We start from the raw sequence: 22835 nt of genomic DNA on the forward strand, positions 1-22835 counted from the left end.
TCACGAATCATCCGTGGTGCATTTTCAGAAAAGTTATGAATATCGGTGATCATTAATGATACTATTCATGACTTAAACCGAAATATGGTGACGAACAAGGTGGGCAAGCAAGGGGCCGTGGGACAAGTTCCTAAGCGGCTGTTCCATTTGAATGTGCAATTGTTCACGGGCGAGAAGTTCCGAGTAGAGGGCTGCTATGGGCGAATGTTGGTTAGAGAGTTGAAGGAGAAACTAGAATTAAGCATGGGAATTCCAGCACATATCATCAGGTCAGTTACAAAATTAAAAGTTATGGCAAATGAAAAATCGATATTAAGGTCTCGTTTAGCCACCAGTCAGTTCTACTGATGATAGAGAGGCTTCAGTTAGTAAAAGCAGTAACAGTAAAGTGAACAAGTTTTGTTTTTACAGAATAGGGGTGCCGAAGACTAGCGAGTTCAGAAATTTTGAGTGATAAATTTGAACTCTTCCCTTTCAATTTGGTTTTATACCGACAACGATTGCACAATCACTTTAAATATTGATACAGAGCTTGGACCTTATGTCATTAACCTGTCTAGGCAATGCCATAAATCTGCTGCTCTATGCTTATTCAAACTTAGATATTTTTTTCCCATGTTTTATTTGTTTTCAGATATATATATAGTTTTCCTTTTCTTTGAAGATCTTCAATTTCGTATTTCATTTGATAAAACGGGCAGTGCTCTGTAACCCAAAAAGGTTCGTCCCCTAACTGTTTCTGGTGCTTCATGTTTAAGTTCTCGTTATATGCATATTTACCATTAACAATGAGAAATAAATTCTTTCTTTCCATTATCGGCCCTATATTTTGCCGGGTTTCTGAAATTAAACAGGGTTCTAAATTTTAATGAGCCATGTCTTGCTGAACGCGGACGTTTGTTAGCGTTGAAGTTGCTTGGATACAGATGACTGATTAATGAAGTCTTGAAACATCTCGTGTATTTGTGATTTAATCAGCTGGCTGATAAAGCTTTTATTGATGATGGTTAAGATTGTTCTACCTGGACGGAGCTGATCTGATTGACGACGAGATGCTTAAATACGTGGACATAATCCCAGGAGCTCTGTTGAAGGCAACAGTGTGGAACCAGTGGCTTAGTTTAGTAGAGGCTGCAGTAGAAGGGGATGTGTTCCGCACTCTGCGCCAGGGGGTGACTAAAGACTCCAAGTACAACGATGCCAACAGTGCAAACATGTTGTCTAGAGCCAGATTCAATTGGCTACAGGAGAGGGCAGGAGTTGCTCTCTTCATCGCCAGTCATAGGTGTCGTATGTTTATTTGATACTCCAACGTTGCCAACAACTGCCATAGCTCATGAATTGTTTCATTTAATCGTTTATGAATGGACATTTCTCATCACCTTCGAGCTCAACAGGAGGGTACTAAACATTTTGTAATAATAGCATGAGAGGATTATTTGCTGCTCTTGGCGTTTCAGAAAACCCCAAAATAAACAAGGATAGCCGGTTGCTGTGCAAGTAGCACAGAATCTTCCGACCATAAATAAAACTACAAAAAAGTTTTTTCAAATTGCGCCGTCTTTCGTTTTTGGTGTGATGAGAGAATCTAAACGAAAGCCTAGAAATTCGATAGCTGAAAAAATAAGTGACATTCTAGTACAGTTTTTCACATAAAATTAATATCAAATTTTTATTAATCAAAAAGTTTCGAAAATTTTATCAATTATTTTGCTGGTTTTTTTTGGTTCGTTTTCAAAGGCGCTAAAAGAATTCTCGATAAAAAGTTTCACTTGAGCAAAACTTAGTAAAGGCCTATTATTAGCCTACTCGCTCGCTGTATTTGCTTGAATTTAGACGAAAGTCGAAAAATTTCAACCAGTTTTTCTCGATACTAGGAAATTTTTTTAAAATCGTTCGAGTCACGACTGAAAGGGCTATATCGCTCGATCCATTCCGTTTATTATTTCTGGTACCTATTTTGCGTGGAAAACTAAAGCATATCCGAATTTTTTTTTCCTCTGAATGGTCGGAACAAAAACGTATGATGTCAAAGGGGCCTAAAATTTATGAGCAGCGTTTGAATAAATTGTAAATGAACAATGCTAGAAATGGCACAATGATATGGTTGTAGGGGACACGAACAGTTAGTTACGAGGCTTTTGATGAGTGGCTCCAACGTGTCTGCTCAAACCCCCGGCGGGAGGACTGCACTGCACGCCTGTGGGGCCCAGGGTAATGTGAAGAGTCTCCTCACTCTGTTGCAGTATGGGGCAGATACTTCCGTAAGCGACAACAGCGGCCAGACTGCACTCACTTTAGCTGCCTCTATGGGACAGAGACAATGCGAGAGGTGAATATTTGAAATCTTCACTTAAAGCTGTTTCTTTGTCACTGAACAATGCGACGAAATTTACTTAGATCGTTTTCATTAATTTTTTTTTGGGGGGGGGGGGGAATCTTGCTTACTTTTTCACACAAGTTTGATTTTTCTCGATTTGGTTTTTTTTACGTTTAATTCAAATTCATTTGCTAAAAGAAAGGCAAAATACGCATTCCAATAACGAAAGTGCATATAGCGCTAAAAACTCGATTTTTCTGTTTCAAAAAAGGATTTCAATTTTTAATATCTTGGTGATTTTTTTTCAGGAAAAGTCATAAAATTTGTTAACGCTCAAATTTGATTTTTCGCGGTTTACTTTTGATTTGTTTATCTGTTCACTTCATTTCCTTATTTAATAGGAAGGCAAACTCCACTACCGAACAGCCAAAAAGGAAAGGTAACGAAAAACGTGATCGACTTCTTGTTTCGAAAAAAAATTAATTTTCAGATTTCCCAGCGAAATAAAATTTCATCTATTGATCCAGTTTTCTCAAATTGGGTTAATTTTATCAAAAAGCATCAATCATAAATTGTTCGCGAAATTCAAAGAGCATTAAGGGCAAATATTTTCTCTTAAAAATTCGAATGTTGAATTTTTTTCAAAAAGCAAGTCAGTTTTTTTTCTGTTTCCTTGCGTTCATTACTCTTTTTCAACTGTCAGTTGGCTATATTTAGATGTCCCAGCGGAATAAAAAACTTATCCTTTTGATCCATTTTTCTCAAATTGGATTTGTTTCACGAAAAAGTATTTTGATAATAAAATAATCTTGAAGTTCAACAATTTGAATTGATAACTGTTGATTATAACTCGAAAGTTGAGGTTTTTTTAAGTCTCATCGATTTCATTGGAACTTTTCTAACTGTAATTTATAATTATAAGAGTTCATAAGGGTTCAAATATCATTTTTTTTGCTGCATTGACTTTTTCCAACTGTCTGTTTGCTATGTTTTTGAAATTCATTACATGAAAATTCGATTTTTTTTGTCTTTTCGTTGCCAGAGTGACTTGAAACAAAGGATCGAATAAAAAAAGTGATTGAAATTTGTCAATTTTTTTTTTGCTTATAACCGCTTCGGGAGCATTTTAAAACCGCTGTGGAGAAAATCTAAGTTCTCTGTAGGGACCCCAAAGCAGTTTTTACCAAATCAAAGCTTGCACCATTTCTAAAAAATATGTATTGACCTAATGAAGAATGGCTGCTCTAGGTATCTGTTCATGCATGAGTGGCAGCAGAGAGCGAAGAAGAGTAGAAGGTGGGTGGACAAGAGACCTCTGATGGCACACCAGATGTATGACAGCCACGTGCAAACATGGTACACTGGCACTCAGAGTAGACTGTACACTGCAGAAATACTCCCTCCCGAAGAGTTCTCTGGCACTCGACTCAGTGCACCCAAGAGGACGCCTGTTGCACCTAGGTGAAGTACAAGACACCCATAATTTATTATGTTTTTGAAACTGTAATCTTGCCACCCATCAATTCGTTGTTAATATCGAAAAATACGGTGATGTTATTCATCTGCAGTAATGTGGTTATTTGGTTGTTTTGTAAATGCTCTTGTTGCAGGTAGCATTTGATATTCAGAAAGAGTTTAATCTTTCTTCATATTTATAACGAGCAATTTCAGATCTTTCACAGCGCCTGAGAAGGCCATGAGACACTCGAGAAGCCGCACCATATCACAAGAGGGAGAGAGACGCAACCTATCCCGCGGAGGCGCCATGCAGAGTAGCAACCACCAGCTGAACCAAAATGATGCCAATGCTGTACAAACACAAAACGGGAGACCATCGGAACCTTACCTGCCTAGGAGCTGCAATAGAGCCTTTTCAAGACAAATGTCAGCCGCAGCTAAGATACGCACAAATCCGAGCTGGGTATCACATAAATCAGGAGACAACTGGATTTCGAGAAGACCCGAGAGCATTTTGCAGCAATTAGGAGTCGGCATGCAGTGACTCTCAGAAATCTTTCCTGTCTGAAAAATTTTCAGGAAGCGCCAACAGAGTTCAATCATAAGTCTGTAAATAAAAATCATGCTTTTAAAATCTGTAAATTGTAAATAACTGAATATTCTGTTAATGAAATTTGTGTATAGATTAGAACCAAGTGTGCCTTCTGTTCAGTTGTTGATCCATCTTTTGTCGTCATTGAAATTATTGTTTCCTATCGTAATATTTGCTCAAGTAGCCGAAATGCGAATAAGAGGAAATTTAACTTGCGTGTAAAATTGACGAGTGCTCGATTGTTTTCAGAGTCTGATGTCAATTGAATCATTTGAAGACGGTATATCAATAATCTTATAAATCGTGAAAACATTTGTGACACTGTTTTAATCCTTCGCGGACAACAGTAACGGAAGAGGCGTGTGCTCGTTGAAACAATGCCACACAAGGTCAAGTTCAAGCTGCTCCATGTGAGTGGACATGACGAGGGAGTGAATCCGCTAGAGCTGGAGGTACACAATCCAGTCATCCAGGGATGGATATCGGCCAGGTCAGTTACTCGCTCTCGCTAAGTGTTGAAAAGTCTCTAATAGGTCGTGCAATCTTTAATCACTGCATCATAGTTAGGTGAAGAAAGAAAAAATTAGCTGGCACCGATTTAGCCCTGTTGCAAAACTGTCCCAGCAACCCGGTGATTGGCGCGCGTCGAGAATAGCTAGTATCAGGAGCGGATCAAGGATTTTCTCGAGGGGGAGCGGTTTCTCCAAAAAGAGACGTTTTAGGCACTTTTTGGAAACTTTTGACCAAAAAAATGCGTTTTTTGGGCGCGCGCTCCCCCCTCAAAATTAGTATATTAGTGTATCTGCCGAAAATGGATATCTCAAAATAGTACAAAAGGGGACCCTTAGGGTCGGCAGGGGGTCAAATCACAGAAGAAGAAAGCGTCGCCCCCCCCCCCCCCCTTAATCCGCTGTGGTGGCTACTATGCAGAAAGTATCATTTTGTTTGTTGAGATTGAATTATCTGCGCCATACAATTTGAATTAACCGATTGGGACAAAATCTGCAATTTTTCGAATAAATAGGATGAAATCTTTAGGTATGATGAATTGAACCGCATTTGTCAGCTTTCTCAGTGGACAAAATCTGTTCGTCTGGGAAAAAACGAAGGCGTAAAACTCCATGAAACTGTGAATTTTTCTGAGGCAGACTGGCAGGATGTGCCTTAATTTTTGCATTTGTGTAGATTCTGCCTCTTCCCCCAAGAGCTTGTGTTCAAAATGGAGAAAAGAACAAGAGTGCGCAAACTACAGATACTTGCACACCAATACCTTATACGTAAGTAGTGTGGTATGAGTGTAGTTAATGATAGTGTTTTGGTGCCTTATTGAGATACATTTTAGATACATTTTTCCTCGTTTTTTTTCTGGTTTCCTCATAGAAGTGAGCTCTTTCTGTGGCTAAGAAAAGATGACATACGAATTTTGAATTGTGATCTGTGTCGTTAGCCTCAAAGGTGGAATTGTTCATCGGAGAGGGTCCCACTTTTGATACTAGTGTGACTAACAACGTGCGCTATTCTCGCCTGGGATACATTGCATTGAGTGACAATGAAAAGACGGGGTTCAAAGCCAGGGAGCTAAAAAGTGTGCATGTGGATGCGATAGGAGTCTACCTCAAGATAGTGGTGTACAAAAACCACGTCAATAGATACAACCTCTACAACCAGGTGACATTATTGGTTTGAAGTTCGAATTATTTAGTGAGCACATATAACTAGCAAGCATCAGTCATAAGATACTCACAGGGATCGAGCTCACGGGCCTTAAGGCCCCTCGAGGAGACGTCCCATAAGGTAGACTTTACAGAATAAGTTGAGGAGAAAGAAAAGGCAGGAATTAGATCACTTGGTCAAATATCAGGTGAAGGAGTTCAAAATAATCGGTGACAAAATTACGCTTGGTGTTTTGTAAATATGAGTTCAATTGAGATTTTGACATATCTTTAAAGTTTTCTGGAAAAAGACTATTAGCCGAAAAAAAATGGTAAAACTTTAGCACTTTAACGCTAACCGATTGTAATAAGCAGTTAGATCTAACAGATCTTGATCGTAACATTCTCAAGCTATGGTGTTTGTCTACAGTTATTTAGTTGATTAAAATCCAAAAACTTTAATGGCGATTTACCAAGTATTTGATAAATAACTTCTTTAAAACAGTATCTAGAAACAAGTCAAAAACGGTATCAATATTATGATTATGATTATTATTATGATTCAAACATCACCTCGCATTAAGTTTTTTCAAGTGTCCTTAAACAAAGCGAAGTCAAATATTTAGGTCTTGTGTATTTTTGTGATGATGTCTTAAAAGTTGTTCAATTAAATTTAAAAGTTTGATAATTTGCCGCAAAAAAAGTACGTTTCCTTTTTGTTAAGTTTAAATTGTTAGTTCTATTTTTCCTGGAAAACACATTTTGATACAATCAAAATCAAAAAATTATAATTGAGTTTTTGCAAACAATTGATTGTACTACCAATGTGTTTTATGTGCATGTGTTTTTATTTAGAGTAATGAACGCAGTGAAGACTTTTATATTGGTCTTGGTGGTTGTTATTAATTTTTTTTTCAGGAAAAAGTCTTGAAATGCTCTAATAACTACAGATGTGCTTTCATACATATTAATGAAACTGTTAATGCACTTTTTGACTACAAATGAAATTCATCTGCTGAAAGTTACGTAAATAGCACTCTCCAACTACGAACGTGGAAATGGCGCGAAAAAACGTGAACGATTTCTAGTTTCGAAAGTGGAATTTAATTTTAAGATTTTCAGCGCAATAAAACATTTACCTATTGATCTAGTTTTCTCAAATTGGGTTAGTTTTATCAAAAAAGCGCCAACCATTAATTGTTCTGGAAATTCGAAAGGTCTTAAAGGGCATCTATTTTTTTCTATGAAATTCGAAAGTTGACATTTTTGCAGTAAAGTCATTGTTGTTTTTCCTGTTACTTCCGTTCATTACTCTTTTCCGACTGTTAGTTAGCTATGTTTGTTACGACTTTCGAAGAAAATGAAGGAATATGTGGTCGGGTGGTTTCTTTCTCCAGGCAAATATCGGCCTTTTAACTATCCATTTTAGACTGATTTTTTTTATAATTCGAAAATATTTTCGAATGCATGGTTTCTGATTATAGCTTCAAATTCAGTCAACCATGCGACAAATTTATTGAAGATGTAAAACACTTGCTTGAGAGGGGAAAAGACCTTGGTTCGAATCCGATCGTGACCTGTTTTTGCAAGCTTGATTTTATGTGCTTTTTCGGCCTATCGTGCATCTGCCTATTTTGTCGGCTTCATGCCCGTAGCCCACTTTTTTTCCAAGTTTTAGCTTTCTTTACCCTTGCAATAAGCAAGGGTATTGCAATTGGGTTCTTAAAATTTTTTTCCGTAAACGACTTTGTCCACAGGACTCATCTGGACTCATGGTACCTTGGTTCATGTTGAATTCAAAGTTCTTTGTGTCTCCTGCACACTTGGCCTGGAGGTAACGAATTTGTCTGGGAAGCCAAAGATCTCGGGTTTGAATCTGAATAAGACGTGTTATTTAACGGTAAATATTCCGGCTCAAAAAAATTTCGGCGTATTATTTGTCTGTTTGTTTTCTCGGCTTAGTTGCCAGATCTAACAATGTTTTTTTTTGCTGTAAACATTTTTCTCTGTAGCTGCTTGAAGTTTTTCAGCATTTTAAAAATCAGGCCAAATTGAATTATGTTTTTTATGCTGGTATTCATTTTTAATACTGGTGTTCAAAATCCCGACGAATCGAAATTTGCTTCAACTCGATTTTTCAATTTTTTTAAAATTTTTTTTTTTATCGGGTTAATAACTTTCGGCTTTATTTATATCGACCTAGTGGCCTCTTATTGTGTCGTTCAGAGATCGAAAATAGTTCGCGTGGTTGGGCTCTGAGGGGACGTGGGATATAAAGTTTTTTAAATTAGTTTAAACTGTTTTGAATTTTTTTTTCGGCATGAAAGGTTTCTGCTCAGGTTTTTTTGGCTTCGTTACCGCAAAGTAATTATAATTTCAAATTCAACAAACCATCAGGCTAATCTGGCGTAGAGGTGACACAACTGCTTGAGACAACTTTTTTTTCTATACAAAAACGATATTATGAGTTTTATTTTTCAATTGTTTCCGTTTGATTTTAATCAAATATGTATCGCAAGTGGTGATAAGCTCAGCTTCGCCTCTTTGTCCAAGTGGCTCAAACACCCATGCATGAGACGAAAGCACAGGAGTTCTTTTCCTGTTAGGAACTCTTTCTTTGCAAATTGAAAACTTTGTCTATTTAAGGTTTTTCTGTCTGCTTATTTTTGCTGTTAGTTCCCACAGAGAGTTTTTTGAAATTTCGATTTCGTTCTAGCATACGGAAAGCTCTTTACGCTAGCGTTAGCAAGCGTTATCAAACTGGAATGTAGACTTTTTTTGGGTTAACAACTTTTTTTACCCGAAATCTCTTGTATTTTGATTCAAAATGAATTCAAACTTCTATGCGTTCCCGGCCAATTTAGCCTGGAGGTATCGAATATGCCTGGGACTGCAAGGTCCTGAGTTCGAATCAGACCAGGACCTGTTTTTTTTTCAAACAGGAAAGATTCTGTTTCAAATAAAATTTGGCCCATTGTTTTATTTTTCGTTTTTTCGAAAACTACCCCTCTTATCTGATTTTTTGGTTTCAATGAATTGAATGGTTTTGGAAAAGCTCCATGTGTGATGAGGGCTACGCCCAATTTGTAGCCCTCAGAATAGTCAAATTTTTGTTGTTTTGACCGTTTTGTAACTTTTTGGATATTCTCGAAAATACCCGGCCATATCTGAGATTTTGGGTTCAATTCAAAGAACGTGTTGTTGGAAGCTCATTTGCTTATGCTACTACGCTCAAATTTTTCTGACATCAAAAGTTATGCAACTCATAAAAGTCATAATTTGGATTTTTTGACCGTCCAAATCTGAGGGTTTGCGTTCAGAAATATCAGGTTGAGTGAATCCCTTCTGAATAAGCGGCTACGCCCAACTTTTCACACAAAAAGCTATGATTCTCGGAATATCAAATTTTTGATTCGTTGACAGTTTTTTAAACTGCTCTCGCCTACTATCCTGCCAAATCTTATATCATAGGTTTAATCGAAACAACAGGTTTTTGAAAGCCTACCTTTATAACTGGCTATGCCCAGTTTGTTTAAGAAAAATGTACGGCCTTCAAACAAGCCTAAGTTCTGAAACTTCATGACTTACGCGAAAATTATTATGCCATTTCTCAGGTTGTATTCAATCGATAAATCCGGTTGTGGGAATCTTCTCTGCTGCCTTCTCTTTGCAGGAAAATATCTTTGGTTTTGGAAATCGTTTTGACCGTTTTTTTAGACACTTTTTGAATTTTCTTAAAATTTACGCAATCAAATCTGAGATGAAAAGTTCAAGTGAAAGAACCGGTTACGATAATGGTTCCTGCATTTTTTTAAGAGAACTGTTATATCCTTCGGAAAATTGATTATCTCAAAATTTTTTACTCTTACTTTTTTTTTTAGTAAAGAAACTCCCTGGGCAATTTCTTTTTTGGTCAAATTCCAATTTTTGAAATCACATTTTTCGTGCCGCAGGTAATTACCTGCACCATTTTAATGGTGCAGGTAATTTTTTCCGGATATTTTGGGCTATTTTGCAATCTTTTTGCCAACGATTTTTTGAAGTTTTCAATTTTTTTTTCATTTCAATCATAGTCATTCATTTTTGAATCGCAAAAATACTATATGCCATAATTTTTATGTTACTGGGAGCGAAATATATCATTTTGTTTTTAATGTGTCGGGTGGGGGATGCTTTTTAAGAAAAGTCTCAAATTTTTTTTAAACTTTCATTTTTTAAGCGAGTCAAAAAGGCAGTCGGAACATTCAGGGCTTCGCCCTGATACGAGCAGTTTTTTTGGTTTTAGGAATGTGGCTTTATTGGTTGCTGGTGTTTAGAATATAGCAAGAGCAATGTAAAATTTTTGACTCTAAATCTGTAGGGTGTAGTTTGATTTCCTCAGGACAGATTCTTAGCTCAATCACTTAACTTTGAAATTTCCTGAGACTGAGAGCTCCTTTTTGACGTTATTTTTGCTTTTGAAATACAGGTTTGCGTCTGTATCAAAAATTTGTCAATCATAAAATATTCTTAGATTTCAAAGAGCCAGAAGGCTATTTTTGTTACAATTCGAACTCAGAATGAGAAATACTAATGGAAACGTAATTTGATACTTCTTGAGTTCATTGACGCCTTTCCAACTGTCTGTTGGCTATTTCTATGTCTTTCAAATTTGCATAGAATGAGTTGAACAAACCACGAAATTCAGTTCTATCATTATTTTGAAGAAATGATTTTGACGCAACTATAGTTTTCCATGTCGGAAAAAAGTCGCTTTACCGCGTAGTTCTTGACTGAGTTGAATTGTAACTAATGAATACTTAGTTCTTCTTTTGTGTTCATTTATCAGATAGCTTGAGAAATTTTTGATTGAAATGATGGCGCGGGAAGAGTCAGAACAGTTTTTTATGCTGATTTTCATCAAGTTGAATATGTCTGCTTGTATTTCAGGTGGGTTTGGTCGCCATCAACGTCATTGGTGACTACGTGCCCAAGAAGAAAGCAGGCGATCCAAACAACCCTGTAAGTACCAGTGACCTTGCATCTGATTTTGATTTAGCCACTAGTCAGAAATAGAACCGAAGCTTGAATAATTGGTTTAAAGAAAACCTAAAATCGCGCTAGAAAACAACCACCCAACGCCATAGTAAGTTCCAACCCTTAGACTGCTCAGAACAAAAAGAAATTTTTTAATGGAGTATTCTTACCCCAGTGCTTTTCAAAATTTACATAAAAAATGCGTATGATGTGATATCCTGCTAGGCGACGCAGGCTATCATAGACAGCTACATTCCTGGCTTCTCCTTCGACACCAGCAAGCAGGGGTTCAATCCCCGTGAGGACCCCCTCACTCTCGGAGCCATCAACAACAGGTCCACCCCTAACCACCTATCCCTCACCATTTCCTTGCTATTCCAATCTGTATTCTATTCTATTCCGTGTGACTTGCTTTTGTGTGCAGAAAGCTAATCAAAATCTGTCAATTCCACCACGTCGTTCTTGTTTTTTTTCTCTGTTCTCAAGTTGTGAGGAAGTTGTGCGAATATAAGGTTTTTTCAGACTCTATTTTTAAGAAAAACCTGCTAAAATAATGAAGTCCACGACAACGAAACTTTCAAACTGATTACTATTCTCATACCTACTGTGATGTGAATGAATTTGAGTCGTGTGTTTGGATTGCAGACGTTTAGTTGGAGATATCAGTTTGAAAGGTATCTGGAGCAACAGCCGAACTTGCTGTGAGTTGCAGTTGCATCGTAGGCGCAATAGAAAAACAAGAGCAAAATAGTTAATTCTCAAATTAAATCAACATGCATGGCAGCACATCAGTTCGAGATACTGGATCACCTGTTGATAATGATTAATTTGATCAATCGTAGAGCAATTATGTAAGAGTTGCATCAGACATTACGAATATACTCAGATCAATATATTTTTTATTACGTCGCGTGATCATCGATCATCTATCTTCTGCTCACCTCTTTTCTCTTTAGATCCAGTTTGAATTTCCTTTTTAACATAGCTGAATAGCTTTTTTATTATCATTTGGTTTAAAATACACTAACTCTCCGTTTCTAGGCCCGACTACGTGTCTCCTCTGGATGACCTGGCCTTTGACATGTATCAGGATCCAGAGGTTGCCCGCATTATCCGAAAACTAGACAAGAGAAAGACGCAGGCCATATCCGGTTAGTGAGTCAGTCCTATTGAAAATCCCAGTACGTGAAAGTTATGCGTTCATTATTTACAGAACGTTTTTTAGAAGCTTCATGAGCAAAAATCTGCGCATTTAGAGCTGGAAAAAAATGAAAATTAAGTGTTACTAGGAGGAATATCCACAGCACTAAAGATACCTGTTAAACTCATAGCAGATAGAATCGAGTTCAAAAATGGACTGCATTGTTAAAATTAACTAATTAACCTTTCATTTGGCGGTCTTTAATTATCTAGTCTTTTTTTGCAGAGGAGCGTTTTGACCTGGCGAAGAAGATCAAGCAAGCTATAGTGGATCTTCAGAAGGTGGGAGAGAGACTGGGCAAGTATGAGGTGGAGAAGCGGAGAGCACTGGAGGGGGAGGACTTCGATTTAGCACAGCAAAAGAAGCAGCAGATGGAAGAGTACAGGGCTCACATTCAGCAGCAGCTGGAGTACCACTCCCTACTAGACTATGAATCACAAGGGGTCAGTCTATATCGATGCCTCACAAACTGTATGATACTTTTAACAAAGAGGAGGGAGTTCTGGAGCAGAATTATTTGGGCACGTTTTGTGGCTCACAGTTGTGGGAAACTTTTTTTGTCGATTCTCGTTTAAATTCAGTTTAATTGCAAAGCAGTCATATGTTACAGAAAGAGATAAAAATACTTCTGTAAATTTTGATCATTTTCAACTCGTCTAAAATCCTAAATCGTGGAATTTTTTTTTAAAAAACTTTAGAAAACACGTCAGAGTCAGCCGCTTCCGCCTGCAAAACTGAGGACTCCTACGCCTCCCCTCAGACCGCAACTGAAACCACTCAGTCCCCCACCTGTGCCGGCAGCTGCCAAAGCTCAGACTCCTCCGATGCCCTCTCCCATTCCAAGTCCAGTTCCATCGCCCAGTCCTGAACCAGTTCCAACTGCACGCGCTCCTGAAGTTCACGATGAAAGACCCCTGCCGGGTAAAAAATTTCCTATTCAAAACTTTATTAAATATCAATATCATAGAGTTATAGTTCTTTGAACATTATAGTCTTAAGCAGTATATTTTTTTCACTGAATACCTTTAAAATTATTTAATTTGCATTGTCGCTAAAAAGCAGCATATCATCATTTACATTTTAGCATCCTGTTTTAGTTTTCGATTAGCTTGTTTTTGGGCTGATTTCTCTAAAAAGAGACTCAAATTACACTGTAGACTATTTTATATTCCAGTACGCAGGTCGCCGAGTCCTCCTCTGATACCAGAAGACGTGGGTGGTATCCTGGACGAAAGTGAAGGAAGTGGGGATCAGGAGCCGGAACCTCTGAGCGAGAAGCACGTCAGGGAGGCACAGGCCGTCATAGATGTCTTCGGCCTCAAAATGGTATGTTAGAGAACGAACAATTGAAAGACGGTCAATCACTCTCATAGGTAATTGGTAACAGATATGTCTGCAAGCCAGCGATATGAATTAAATCGATTATAGAGTTATCTCCTCTGTCACATATAGTCTTCTGTCACATCGTGTAATGTATTCCATTAAGCTTTAAAAAGTTTTAAAATTTTATTTAGCCTTGAAGCTTAAAAGGCTGGTATATAAAGGTGCATGGTATGAACCCTGGTGCGGTATTGTTTAGGTGACAGGTGCGTACAGCAAACAATGGTCGTACAGAGAGGACGCACTGCTTGCAGTGTACAAGATTCTAGAGGAGACGCCCACTTGGGAGTCAGAGCAGCGCTCAGGTGTGGGCGAGGAAGAGGGTAGGATTCAGAGGAGCAACATGTTGAAAAACGCCATCTTTCTCTGTAGAAGAGCAATTCTGGATAAAGTGATGGCAGTGTTCAATGCGTCCCTGAAGCTCCTAAAGATGATTTTAGTCGAGTACATTCCCAAACACTCTATAGACAGGTGAGAGTTAGATCTCAACTAGCAGATATCTGTTGTATAAGTCCGTAATTCTGTAGTGGTTTAAATTGTCCTATAATCCACATCAGCCATTCACTGCAAAGTGTAATACTAAATTGGAACTTATCGCAAGAATTGCTCTTAACCTTTGTGAAATTTAGGGCTGACACTATCTATGCGGTGGAGAAGACACTACCTAACTTAGTGAGCAGGACAGGTGAGACAAGTCAGCGACAGCGAGTAGCAGCCAAGGACTTCATCAATGACATGGCACTGATGAGGGAAGTGAAGCCACTGCAGATAGTGCCCCACTACTGCTCCCTGCCCATAGAGAAGAGTGTACCGACTAGACTGGCCGTCAGTAGGTAAGTCAAAATAAACTATAATTCCTATCCACAGGAAGATTCAATAGCACAGAGGTTCAAGAATGAGTTCACAATCAATTGTTGAAAACGTTTTCATTAGGCTAACTTGGTTGTATACGTGATGGTTTTTTTTCAATGTTCGTCAACTTTTGTTTCAATTATATGGCGTGTTGTGCGTTTAAGGTGCGAAGTAGTAGAAAAGTTGGTCAGAGATCTTGGTATGACTCGAAGTGGATTCAATGTGGACAACGTCATGAATGTAAGACATTGTTTTGATGTTTTTGAAAACTAACTGATTCATACAGAAAATTTAAAACTATGCCTACAAGTTTTTGCTAACTGGATGCCAAAAGTGGATGTTTTTGCCTTATTTTTAACTTCTTGTCTGTTTTGTTCTTAGTTCTGTGCGGCTGCCCTTGAGCACAACGCAAAAGAGGTGAGGGAAGTGGCTACTAGAATAATTCTGGATGTGTACCAGTTTAAGGGAGACCCAGTGCGCTCCTTTCTACCTCCGGACAATGACAACACTCGCAAGAATGTGCTATACAAACAGATATTTGAGGGGTTCGATCGCATAGATGCAACAGGCGGCGGAGGAGGAGCAGGAACTGCGCGTTCTCAACCTGGACCCAATAGCAAGGTAACTAGTCTCACAGCAGCATTCGCCGTTTCTTATGGCAAAAATAGTGGTAATGCAGGGGCGATATTGATCTTATTAAGTTACCGAAGTCTTGATTAGGTTTGGTTTTGTTTCAGCCCAATACAGGTAGAAGTGCCAAACAGCCAGCTGAGAAACCGTATGCCGACCAGCTAGGTATAGCAAGATAGTTCCGTTTCATTGTTCTTTGTTCTCCAGGCTAACTGTTATCGGTTTAGCTTAGTTGATTGTTGTTTCCAGCAGCGGTGTTGACCATGCTTTCAATTAATGATTGATTGTGTTGTATTTAGAAGTAGTGAGTACTTCGAAGAGTGTGCGGAGTAAAGCTACCCCGAGTGAAGCGGCAGACGACATGTCAGTAGTACTGGACAAGTGAGTATCAATTTTTTCACTGATGCTTACACTTGCGATCAGCTTTGTGTATTATTACGAACCTTCTTTTTTTTCTAACCTAACTCGCAAATAAAATTGTTCATCAAAAGTTTTCAATTTTTTGGAAATTTCACTGTAACATTGGAAATCGCATTGCATTTGCTGTACTTCATTTGTGGCTAGTGTTTGGTGCCTATAAGGCTGAGTGGTTAGTGTGTGAGACTCTTAATCTCTTGGTCTCTAATCTCACAGGTTGCCGATTTTTTTTTACTACTTCGAGGCTTATTTCTAGTTTTAATTATTGCACTTTATAGAGCTGCTTTTTGTCGTGGTCTCGCAAGTGTTAGCGAAGCGAAGCTTTGACTCTGTTTTGAGAATTGCAATTGCAAACAGGTTTATCCATTCACGGTGTCTGCTGGAATTGCTAGTTCAAAATTGCTAATTTATCATAAAGAAGTTGGATTGATATACTCGCTTTCTAAACGAAATTATTTATTGAGAGTAATGAACTTAGTGAGTAATCTTATATAGGTCGCGATTATTTTGTTTCGTTTTTTTTAAGGAAAAGTCTAGTTCTTATTAGTTATTAGATTCTTTTTTTCATCATAAGCAAAAAAAAATTTTTTAAAAACATAATTGAGGAGGCTTTGTGAAATAATACCTAAATTGCGACATTTGGTACCGAACATTTTTTCTTTTGAAGTATCAATCAAATTATCAAGCTTTCTTTGAAAATGAAATCTTAACCATACATGAGCTTACTATTGTTTTGTTTCTATTTAGCTCATCAAACGCAACCAAAGGTTTTCTGAATTGTTTTCGATGCGCAAACATATTCTTTTCTATCATAAACAAGCCAACAATTCTTTAATGTATATATGTTTCCCGTTCATGCCAAATCGACAGGTGCTCTTTGGTTTTGAAATACAAGTTGCACTAATTAGGTTTATCAAATTGGAATCTCTTAAAATCAATTCCAAATTGATAAGCCTTATTAGTTTAATTTTGTATTTCAAAACCAAAGTTGTAAGAGTCGATTAACCTAGTGCAGACTCCTAAATAGGTCGTGATGATTTTTTTTCAAAAGGTTCAAAATGCTCTAATAACAAAAGAAGTGCATTCAAACTTATTAATGCACATATGAATACCCTGAAGTATATATCTACTTTTTTTAGTTCAACTAAAGTTCTTTTTGCTATAAGGTAGGCAAATTGCTTTGCAGTTATGAAAGCTGAAATGTTTTTGTTGTTAGATTTTCCAGTACTCTCAAATTGTGTTAATTTTATTTTAAAAAAGCGCCAATCATGAATGGCTCTTGAAATTCAAAGTGTTTTAAGGCTATATCATTTTGTTTGAAATTCGTAAGTTTTTTTTTGTGTTTCTTTGCGTTCATTGACTCTTTTCCAACTGTCTGTTTTTTTCAGGAAAAAGTCTTGTTCACGCTCATTTTTGATTTTTTGTGCTTGGACTTTTGATTTTCTACAAGGAAGGCAAACACCACTTTTGAACAGCAAAAATGTAAAGGTCACGAAAAATGTGATCGACGTGACGTGTCGAAAATGGAACTTGATTGTCAGATTTCCCTGCGAAATAAAATTTTTACCTATTGATTCAGTTTTCTCAAATGGGGTTAATTTTATCAAAAAGCACCAATTATAAATTGTGCTGAATTTGAAAGAGCTTTAAGGGCATATGTTTTTCTTTAAAATTTGAAAGCTGAAGTTTTTTCGAAAAGAAAGTCCGTTTTTTCTTTCCTGGATATATTTGGATTTCCCGGCGGAATAAAAAAACTTATCCTTTTAATTCAATTTTCTCAAATTGGGTTAGTTTCATGAAAAATATTCCATTATAAATACTCTTGAAGTTCATCAACAATTTAAATTGATAATTTTTGCTTGTAACTTGAAAGTTGGTCTCATTGACTTTTTTAGGTCCTTCGAATTCATTGGAACTTTTCTAAATGTAATATATGATTTTTAAGAGTATTGAATGTAGTGAGTACTCTTATATATATAGGTCTTGCTGTTTTTTGTTTTAGGAAAAAGTCTTAGAATTTGTTCACGCTCAATTTTGGTTTTTCATGGTTTGACTTGCGATTTCTTTTTAAATACAGTGTATTTCTATTGTTAAAAGAAAGGTAAACTCGTGATCGACTTCTAATTTGGAAAATGGAAATTGATTATCAGATTTCCCAGCGAAATAAAAGTATTACATATTGATCCAGTTTTCTCAAATTGGGTTAATTTTAACATAAAATTGTCCATGATAAATTGTTCTGCAAATTCAAAGAGCTTCGAGGTCATCTATTTTTTTCTTCGGAATTCAAAGTTGAAGATTTTTGAAAAAACAAATCGGATTTTTTTTCAGTTTTCTTGCGTTCAGTACTTTTTTCCAACTGTCAGTTGGCTGTTTATTATATATCTTAAGGGCGTATGTATGTACAGGTAATGAAAGTTCATTGCACCGTATTTTTTATCTTTGCAAAAAGTCAATTTATTTGGCATGAGATTCTGGAGTCTCTAGCGGCTAAATGAGATTTTCTGCCTGAAATTTCTTGAAAGTGTTTGAAATACTCTTGAAACTCATCTTGGCATAGCCCATTGGTTGTGTTAATGTTGATACTCTTTGGAGTTGACCTCGAAGTATGATCAAGGGATAGTTTGGACCAGTGGTTATTTGATTGATTTGCTGTAGCATGTGCATCTTCTGTGGGGAGAGAAATGAAGCGTTCAATGAAGAGGGTCTGGACCTGCACTACTGGAAGGAGTGTGGGATGTTGAGGCGCTGTCAGAACTGCAAGCAAGTTGTTGAGATTGCGCACCTCACCGCTCACCTGGTCACAGAATGTGAGGCTAAAGACTCGTTCTCCAAATGTCCGAGATGTACTGAGGCTATTCCAAACGCAGACTACGACTTGCACGTCAAATCTAAAACCTGCAATGGTAAGTCAGCTGTTCTTGCTCACTAGTCCGCTGTAGGCATTTGAAAAACATCCTAACACCACCTATCTGCACTGTAATTGATATAGTGAGGAAGTGCACTTATCTTGAGTTTGGTCTTCTAAACGGTCGTCAATTCGGTTAGCTGAGTTAACTGAAGAGTTCGATTTTCGTTTGCTCAAAAATCTAAAAAGTAGTTTTGAAGAAAGATCTTGATACAGTTGATCATACTAGTCTTGGAAAAGTTAGCTCGGCATTTGGCATTTAGTTCCAAGTACATAGTTGGTTCGAAATTTAATGCTCAGAAAGAAGTGTAATGCTCAGAAAATGTAATCTCTGATTGGCTACCAGTAAATTGAAGGGTTCCACAAGAGCCCTTTTTAAGCACCTTGTTTCTTTAGTCTGTAGACAAATGACACGCATCGTGCTGCAATATATTCTAATGTTTTTCTTTTTGATGATATCAATGAGTATATGTGTACTGTTCATTTTGTATATTATAATGTTTCATCCGCTTTATTGGTTGGTGGTATTTGAAAATCAGCTATGGCATATGGCGCATTGCCAAACCAGTAGGCGGCATACTTTTTCTATTTTTCAAAACCTCTTTTTTCATATTAATATTTTTAAAGAGTAATGAACGTGATGAAGACTCTTATATAGGTCTTGGTGATTTTTCCCAGTAAACTCTAAAATGCTCTAATAACTACAGATGTGCATTCACACATATTAATGCGTTTAAGAATTCAATTAGGTATATATGCACTTTTTGAGTTCAATTGAAATTCATCTACTGAAAGTCACATAAATAGCGCTTTCCAAATACGAAAGTGGAAATGGTGCAAAAAAACGTGAACAATTTCTAGTTTCGAAAGTGGAATTTAATTTAAAGATTTCCAGCTGAATAAAAACTTTGTTATTGATACAGGTTTCTCAAGTTGGGTTAATGTTAACAAAAGGCGCCAATCATAAATTTTTCTAGAAAGTCAAAGAGCTTAAAGTGCGTCTTTTTTTCTTTGAAATTCGAAAGTTAAGATTTATTTCAACAGTCGTTTTTTTTTTCTGTTTACTTGTGTTCATTACTCTTTTCCAACTGTCAGTTGACTATATTTTGGAATTTCTAAGCTCCCTTTTGCCATTTTTATATTTCGCTTTTTTGTCAATACTTTTTATTTTTTGAAGTATATACTTGTATTTTTGGCTCTAGAGCTTTTCCCCGTTTTTTCTTGTTTTAGCGGAGTGTAACTTCATCTGTGCTAATTTTTAGATGTGTACTGTTCATTTTGTGTATTATTATGTTTCATCTGCTTTATTAGTTGGTGGTATTTAAAAATCAGCTAGGGCATATGGCGTATTGCCAAAGCAGTAGGCGGCATATCTTTTCTATTTTTCAAAACCTCTTTTTTCATTTTAATATTTTTAAAGAGTAATAAACGTGATGAAGACTCTTATATAGGTCTTGGTGATTTTTTCCCCAGTAAACTCTAAAATGCTCTAATAACTACAGATGTGCATTCATACATATTAATGAGTTTATGAATTCAATTAGGTATATATGCACTTTTTGAGTTCAATTGAAATTCATCTGCTGAAAGTCACGTAAATAGCGCTTTCCAAATAGGAAAGTGGAAATGGTACAAAAAAAACGTGAACAATTTCTAGTTTCGAAAGTGGAACTTAATTTAATGATTTCCAGCTGAATTAAAAACTTTATCTATTGATACAGGTTTCTCAAGTTGTTTTAATGTTATCAAAAAGCGCCAATCATAAATTTTTCTACAAAATCAAAGAGCTTAAAGTTTACTCTGTTTACTTGTGTTCATTACTCTTTTCCAACTGTAAGTTGGCTATACTTAGGAATTTCTAAGCTCCCTTTTGCCATTTTTACGTTTCGCTTTTTTGTCAATACTTGTTATTAAGTATATACCTGTCTTTTTGGCTCTAGAGCTTTTCCCCGTTTTTTCTTGTATTAGCGGAGTGTAACTTCATCTGTGCTAATTTTGAGATTGGCTCAGATCAAATAAGTTGTCATTAAGCTTGCGATTAGCAATCGTTATCAAATCTGAACACAACTTTTTTCTGACAATTTGTTAGAGTCGAGAAACACAGCGAAGACTTTTATATAGGTCGTGATGTGTTTTTTTTGTTCTTTAGGAAGTTTGATTTTTCGCGGTTTGACTTTGATTTCTTTTAAATTCAGTTCATTTTCTCTGTTAAAATGAAGGCAAACTCCACTATCGTACAGCAAAAGTGTAAAGGTTACGAAAAACGTGATCGATTTCCCAGCGGTATTTCCTTGCGTACATTGAATGTTTCCAGCTGTTTGTTTGTTGGTTGGAATCATTTGATAGCTTGATTTCATATAAATTCAAATTTTTTTAGCTTCTCAGGCGCATGTGTTCTAAAGATACGCCGCCTGGGTTAGAAAAAGTACTAGGTTCGAATCTGGGCAAAACCAGGTTTTTAAACGGTAAATTTTCCGTTTCAAGAAAAATATTGGCCTTTAGTTTACCTGCGTATGTTTGGTCGACTTAGTAGCCCCCTTACAGATTTTTTTTACTCGAAGCAATTTTTATTCATATGGAAGGTGTTTTTAATTTTTTTTCTGTAAGTTGTAATTTCCCTGAATCTAATTTTTTGTGATTTGTTTGCCTTTATCATTTCTATTTATATTTCATGGGCTTCGTGACCTAATTTTGCGATTAGGTCCGAGGTTCAAATTTTTATATACGTTTTTACACAAGTAAAGCTTGTGTTATAGTATGAACTATTTATTAACCTAAGTCGCAAATATTGTTGCGACGCAAATTTTGTTGAGACCAAATGTGTTCATTTTGATCGCTAACCAGCTATTAAGTACAGTCAATGCTAAGGATATTAACACAGACTATTATATTACAAATAGCACTTTAGCTTCCTGGTATATTGGATCTGTAGCGTAGAGGTAAGGAAGGAGAACCGCAACAAAATAGGAGGTTTCGAACCTGGGCAGGGTCGGATGTTTTAAATGGACTTTTTTTGTAACTAGTTGAAATGCGTCCGCTCTATAAATTGAGGCATGTTACTTAGTAAATTTCTTTTTTTTTTTCAAATTGATTGCTACTGCGTCATATTTGGCTTGCGTCACTTAGTAATTATGTAGACTCATAATTGGCGTGCGTCAATTAATAAATTTTGTAGACTCAAAGTTTTACTCATTCAGTTTTTTCCAGTAGCGATATCGGTCATACTTTTGCTTGTGTATGCGAAGTGCAACTTCGCCTCTGTGTTATATACGTTTTAAAGTAGAAAGTGGAATATAAGGGTGTAACAGCCGAAGTAAATTCAGTTACTGAAACCATAATTTTGTTGCTAATTTACACCTGCGTTGTGTTTTGCAGCAGCCAAACCGGATAAGCAGGCCAACCACTGTCCCCTGTGCCACATTAACTTCGCCCCTGGAGAGGAGGGCTGGAAGATGCACCTGATGGGCAAAGAAGGATGCAAGGAGAACCCTCGCAGAATACCCGCTCTCAACAGAGGTAGGGTAGCTTTTTCAACGCACATGACTGTTGGGCTTAGTAAAGGTAACTTCTGATGGCTGTAACTCCTGATGGCTATTTTAAGGTTGATCCGAGGTGATTGATAAGGTATGACTGCAAGCTTTCGAAAAGTTGGCTTGAAAGTAGTAAGGGAAAAAACGGCAAGGAAGACATGTAACATTATCAGTGCATTATGCATTGATGTTTTTTGCTATTAGATTTTAACTTAAGAAATAGTTAAATAGTGTTTTTTTTGCAGCCAAAAATTCGTCTTCTCCCAAAAAGGGCGCGACACAGAGTGGCCCAGGGGCGCGAGGGCTCAATGCAGGTGGTGCCGGAAGTGTATCTAGTAGACAGCTCGCACCTCCCTCTCAGAGGTCTCCGCGGAAGACGACTCCGCGCAAATAGTACTCGCTCATAACTGTACAGTCTCGCCTTCAATGCCACATATCACCACATGAGAAGCAACAGACTGAACTATTCTTTTAATATATTGTGATCAAATTAGTAGATTGGGTTGCCTGACGAAATACCCCCTGTGAAAATTTATACCATCTATTTTGACTAGAATAGGTTTGGAAATTGGCAAAATGGATGAATGAACACTCGTTTGATTCCAATCCACAAATGTCAGCTTTAATAAAAAATTACACTAAAACTACAAAAATTACTGATTGGCAATGATCGGATTCGATGTTTGTTAACAATGTCCATTACGATAGTTTTTTCTTGGAATATTTTGTCATGGCAACAATAGATGTGTTACGTTTCAATTAACTAAAATGGTTTATCAGAGACTTAACATGATCCGAAAATAGAACTGTTGTGAATGTCAGTTTGCAAATTATCCGTCGGTAGCTTTTTGAGTTCAGTTTATTTTTATGAAGTGTCAA

At 36.9% G+C, this 22835-nt stretch overlaps 2 protein-coding genes across 3 annotated transcripts; both read left to right on the forward strand.

Annotated features, from left to right (window-relative positions):
• The first annotated feature begins 32 nt into the window (after positions 1 to 32).
• LOC134846823 (ankyrin repeat domain-containing protein 60-like) lies at positions 33 to 4525 on the forward strand. Its single transcript, XM_063864222.1, has 5 exons — positions 33 to 269; positions 1013 to 1285; positions 2114 to 2332; positions 3569 to 3781; positions 3992 to 4525. Exons 1-5 carry the CDS (start codon positions 85 to 87, stop codon positions 4320 to 4322), a joined length of 1221 nt encoding a protein of 406 aa, XP_063720292.1. The 5' UTR covers positions 33 to 84; the 3' UTR covers positions 4323 to 4525.
• A 98-nt stretch (positions 4526 to 4623) lies between these two features.
• Positions 4624 to 22835, forward strand: LOC134846833 (centrosomal protein of 104 kDa-like). Of its 2 annotated transcripts, XM_063864230.1 has the most exons (18): positions 4624 to 4860; positions 5556 to 5647; positions 5818 to 6038; positions 10952 to 11023; positions 11264 to 11373; positions 12080 to 12189; positions 12465 to 12682; positions 12938 to 13160; positions 13414 to 13565; positions 13819 to 14090; positions 14249 to 14452; positions 14636 to 14711; positions 14853 to 15092; positions 15209 to 15266; positions 15401 to 15482; positions 18177 to 18424; positions 21802 to 21942; positions 22202 to 22835. In XM_063864230.1, exons 1-18 carry the CDS (start codon positions 4748 to 4750, stop codon positions 22348 to 22350), a joined length of 2781 nt encoding a protein of 926 aa, XP_063720300.1. In that variant the 5' UTR covers positions 4624 to 4747; the 3' UTR covers positions 22351 to 22835. The 2 variants fall into 2 exon arrangements, with proteins under 2 accessions (XP_063720300.1, XP_063720307.1); XM_063864237.1 differs by lacking the exons at positions 4624 to 4860; positions 5556 to 5647; positions 5818 to 6038; positions 10952 to 11023; positions 11264 to 11373 and adding an exon at positions 11406 to 11739.

This window comes from Symsagittifera roscoffensis, chromosome 1 (genome assembly GCF_963678635.1).
Source record: "Symsagittifera roscoffensis chromosome 1, txSymRosc1.1, whole genome shotgun sequence".
Taxonomy (NCBI): Eukaryota; Metazoa; Xenacoelomorpha; order Acoela; family Convolutidae; genus Symsagittifera; species Symsagittifera roscoffensis.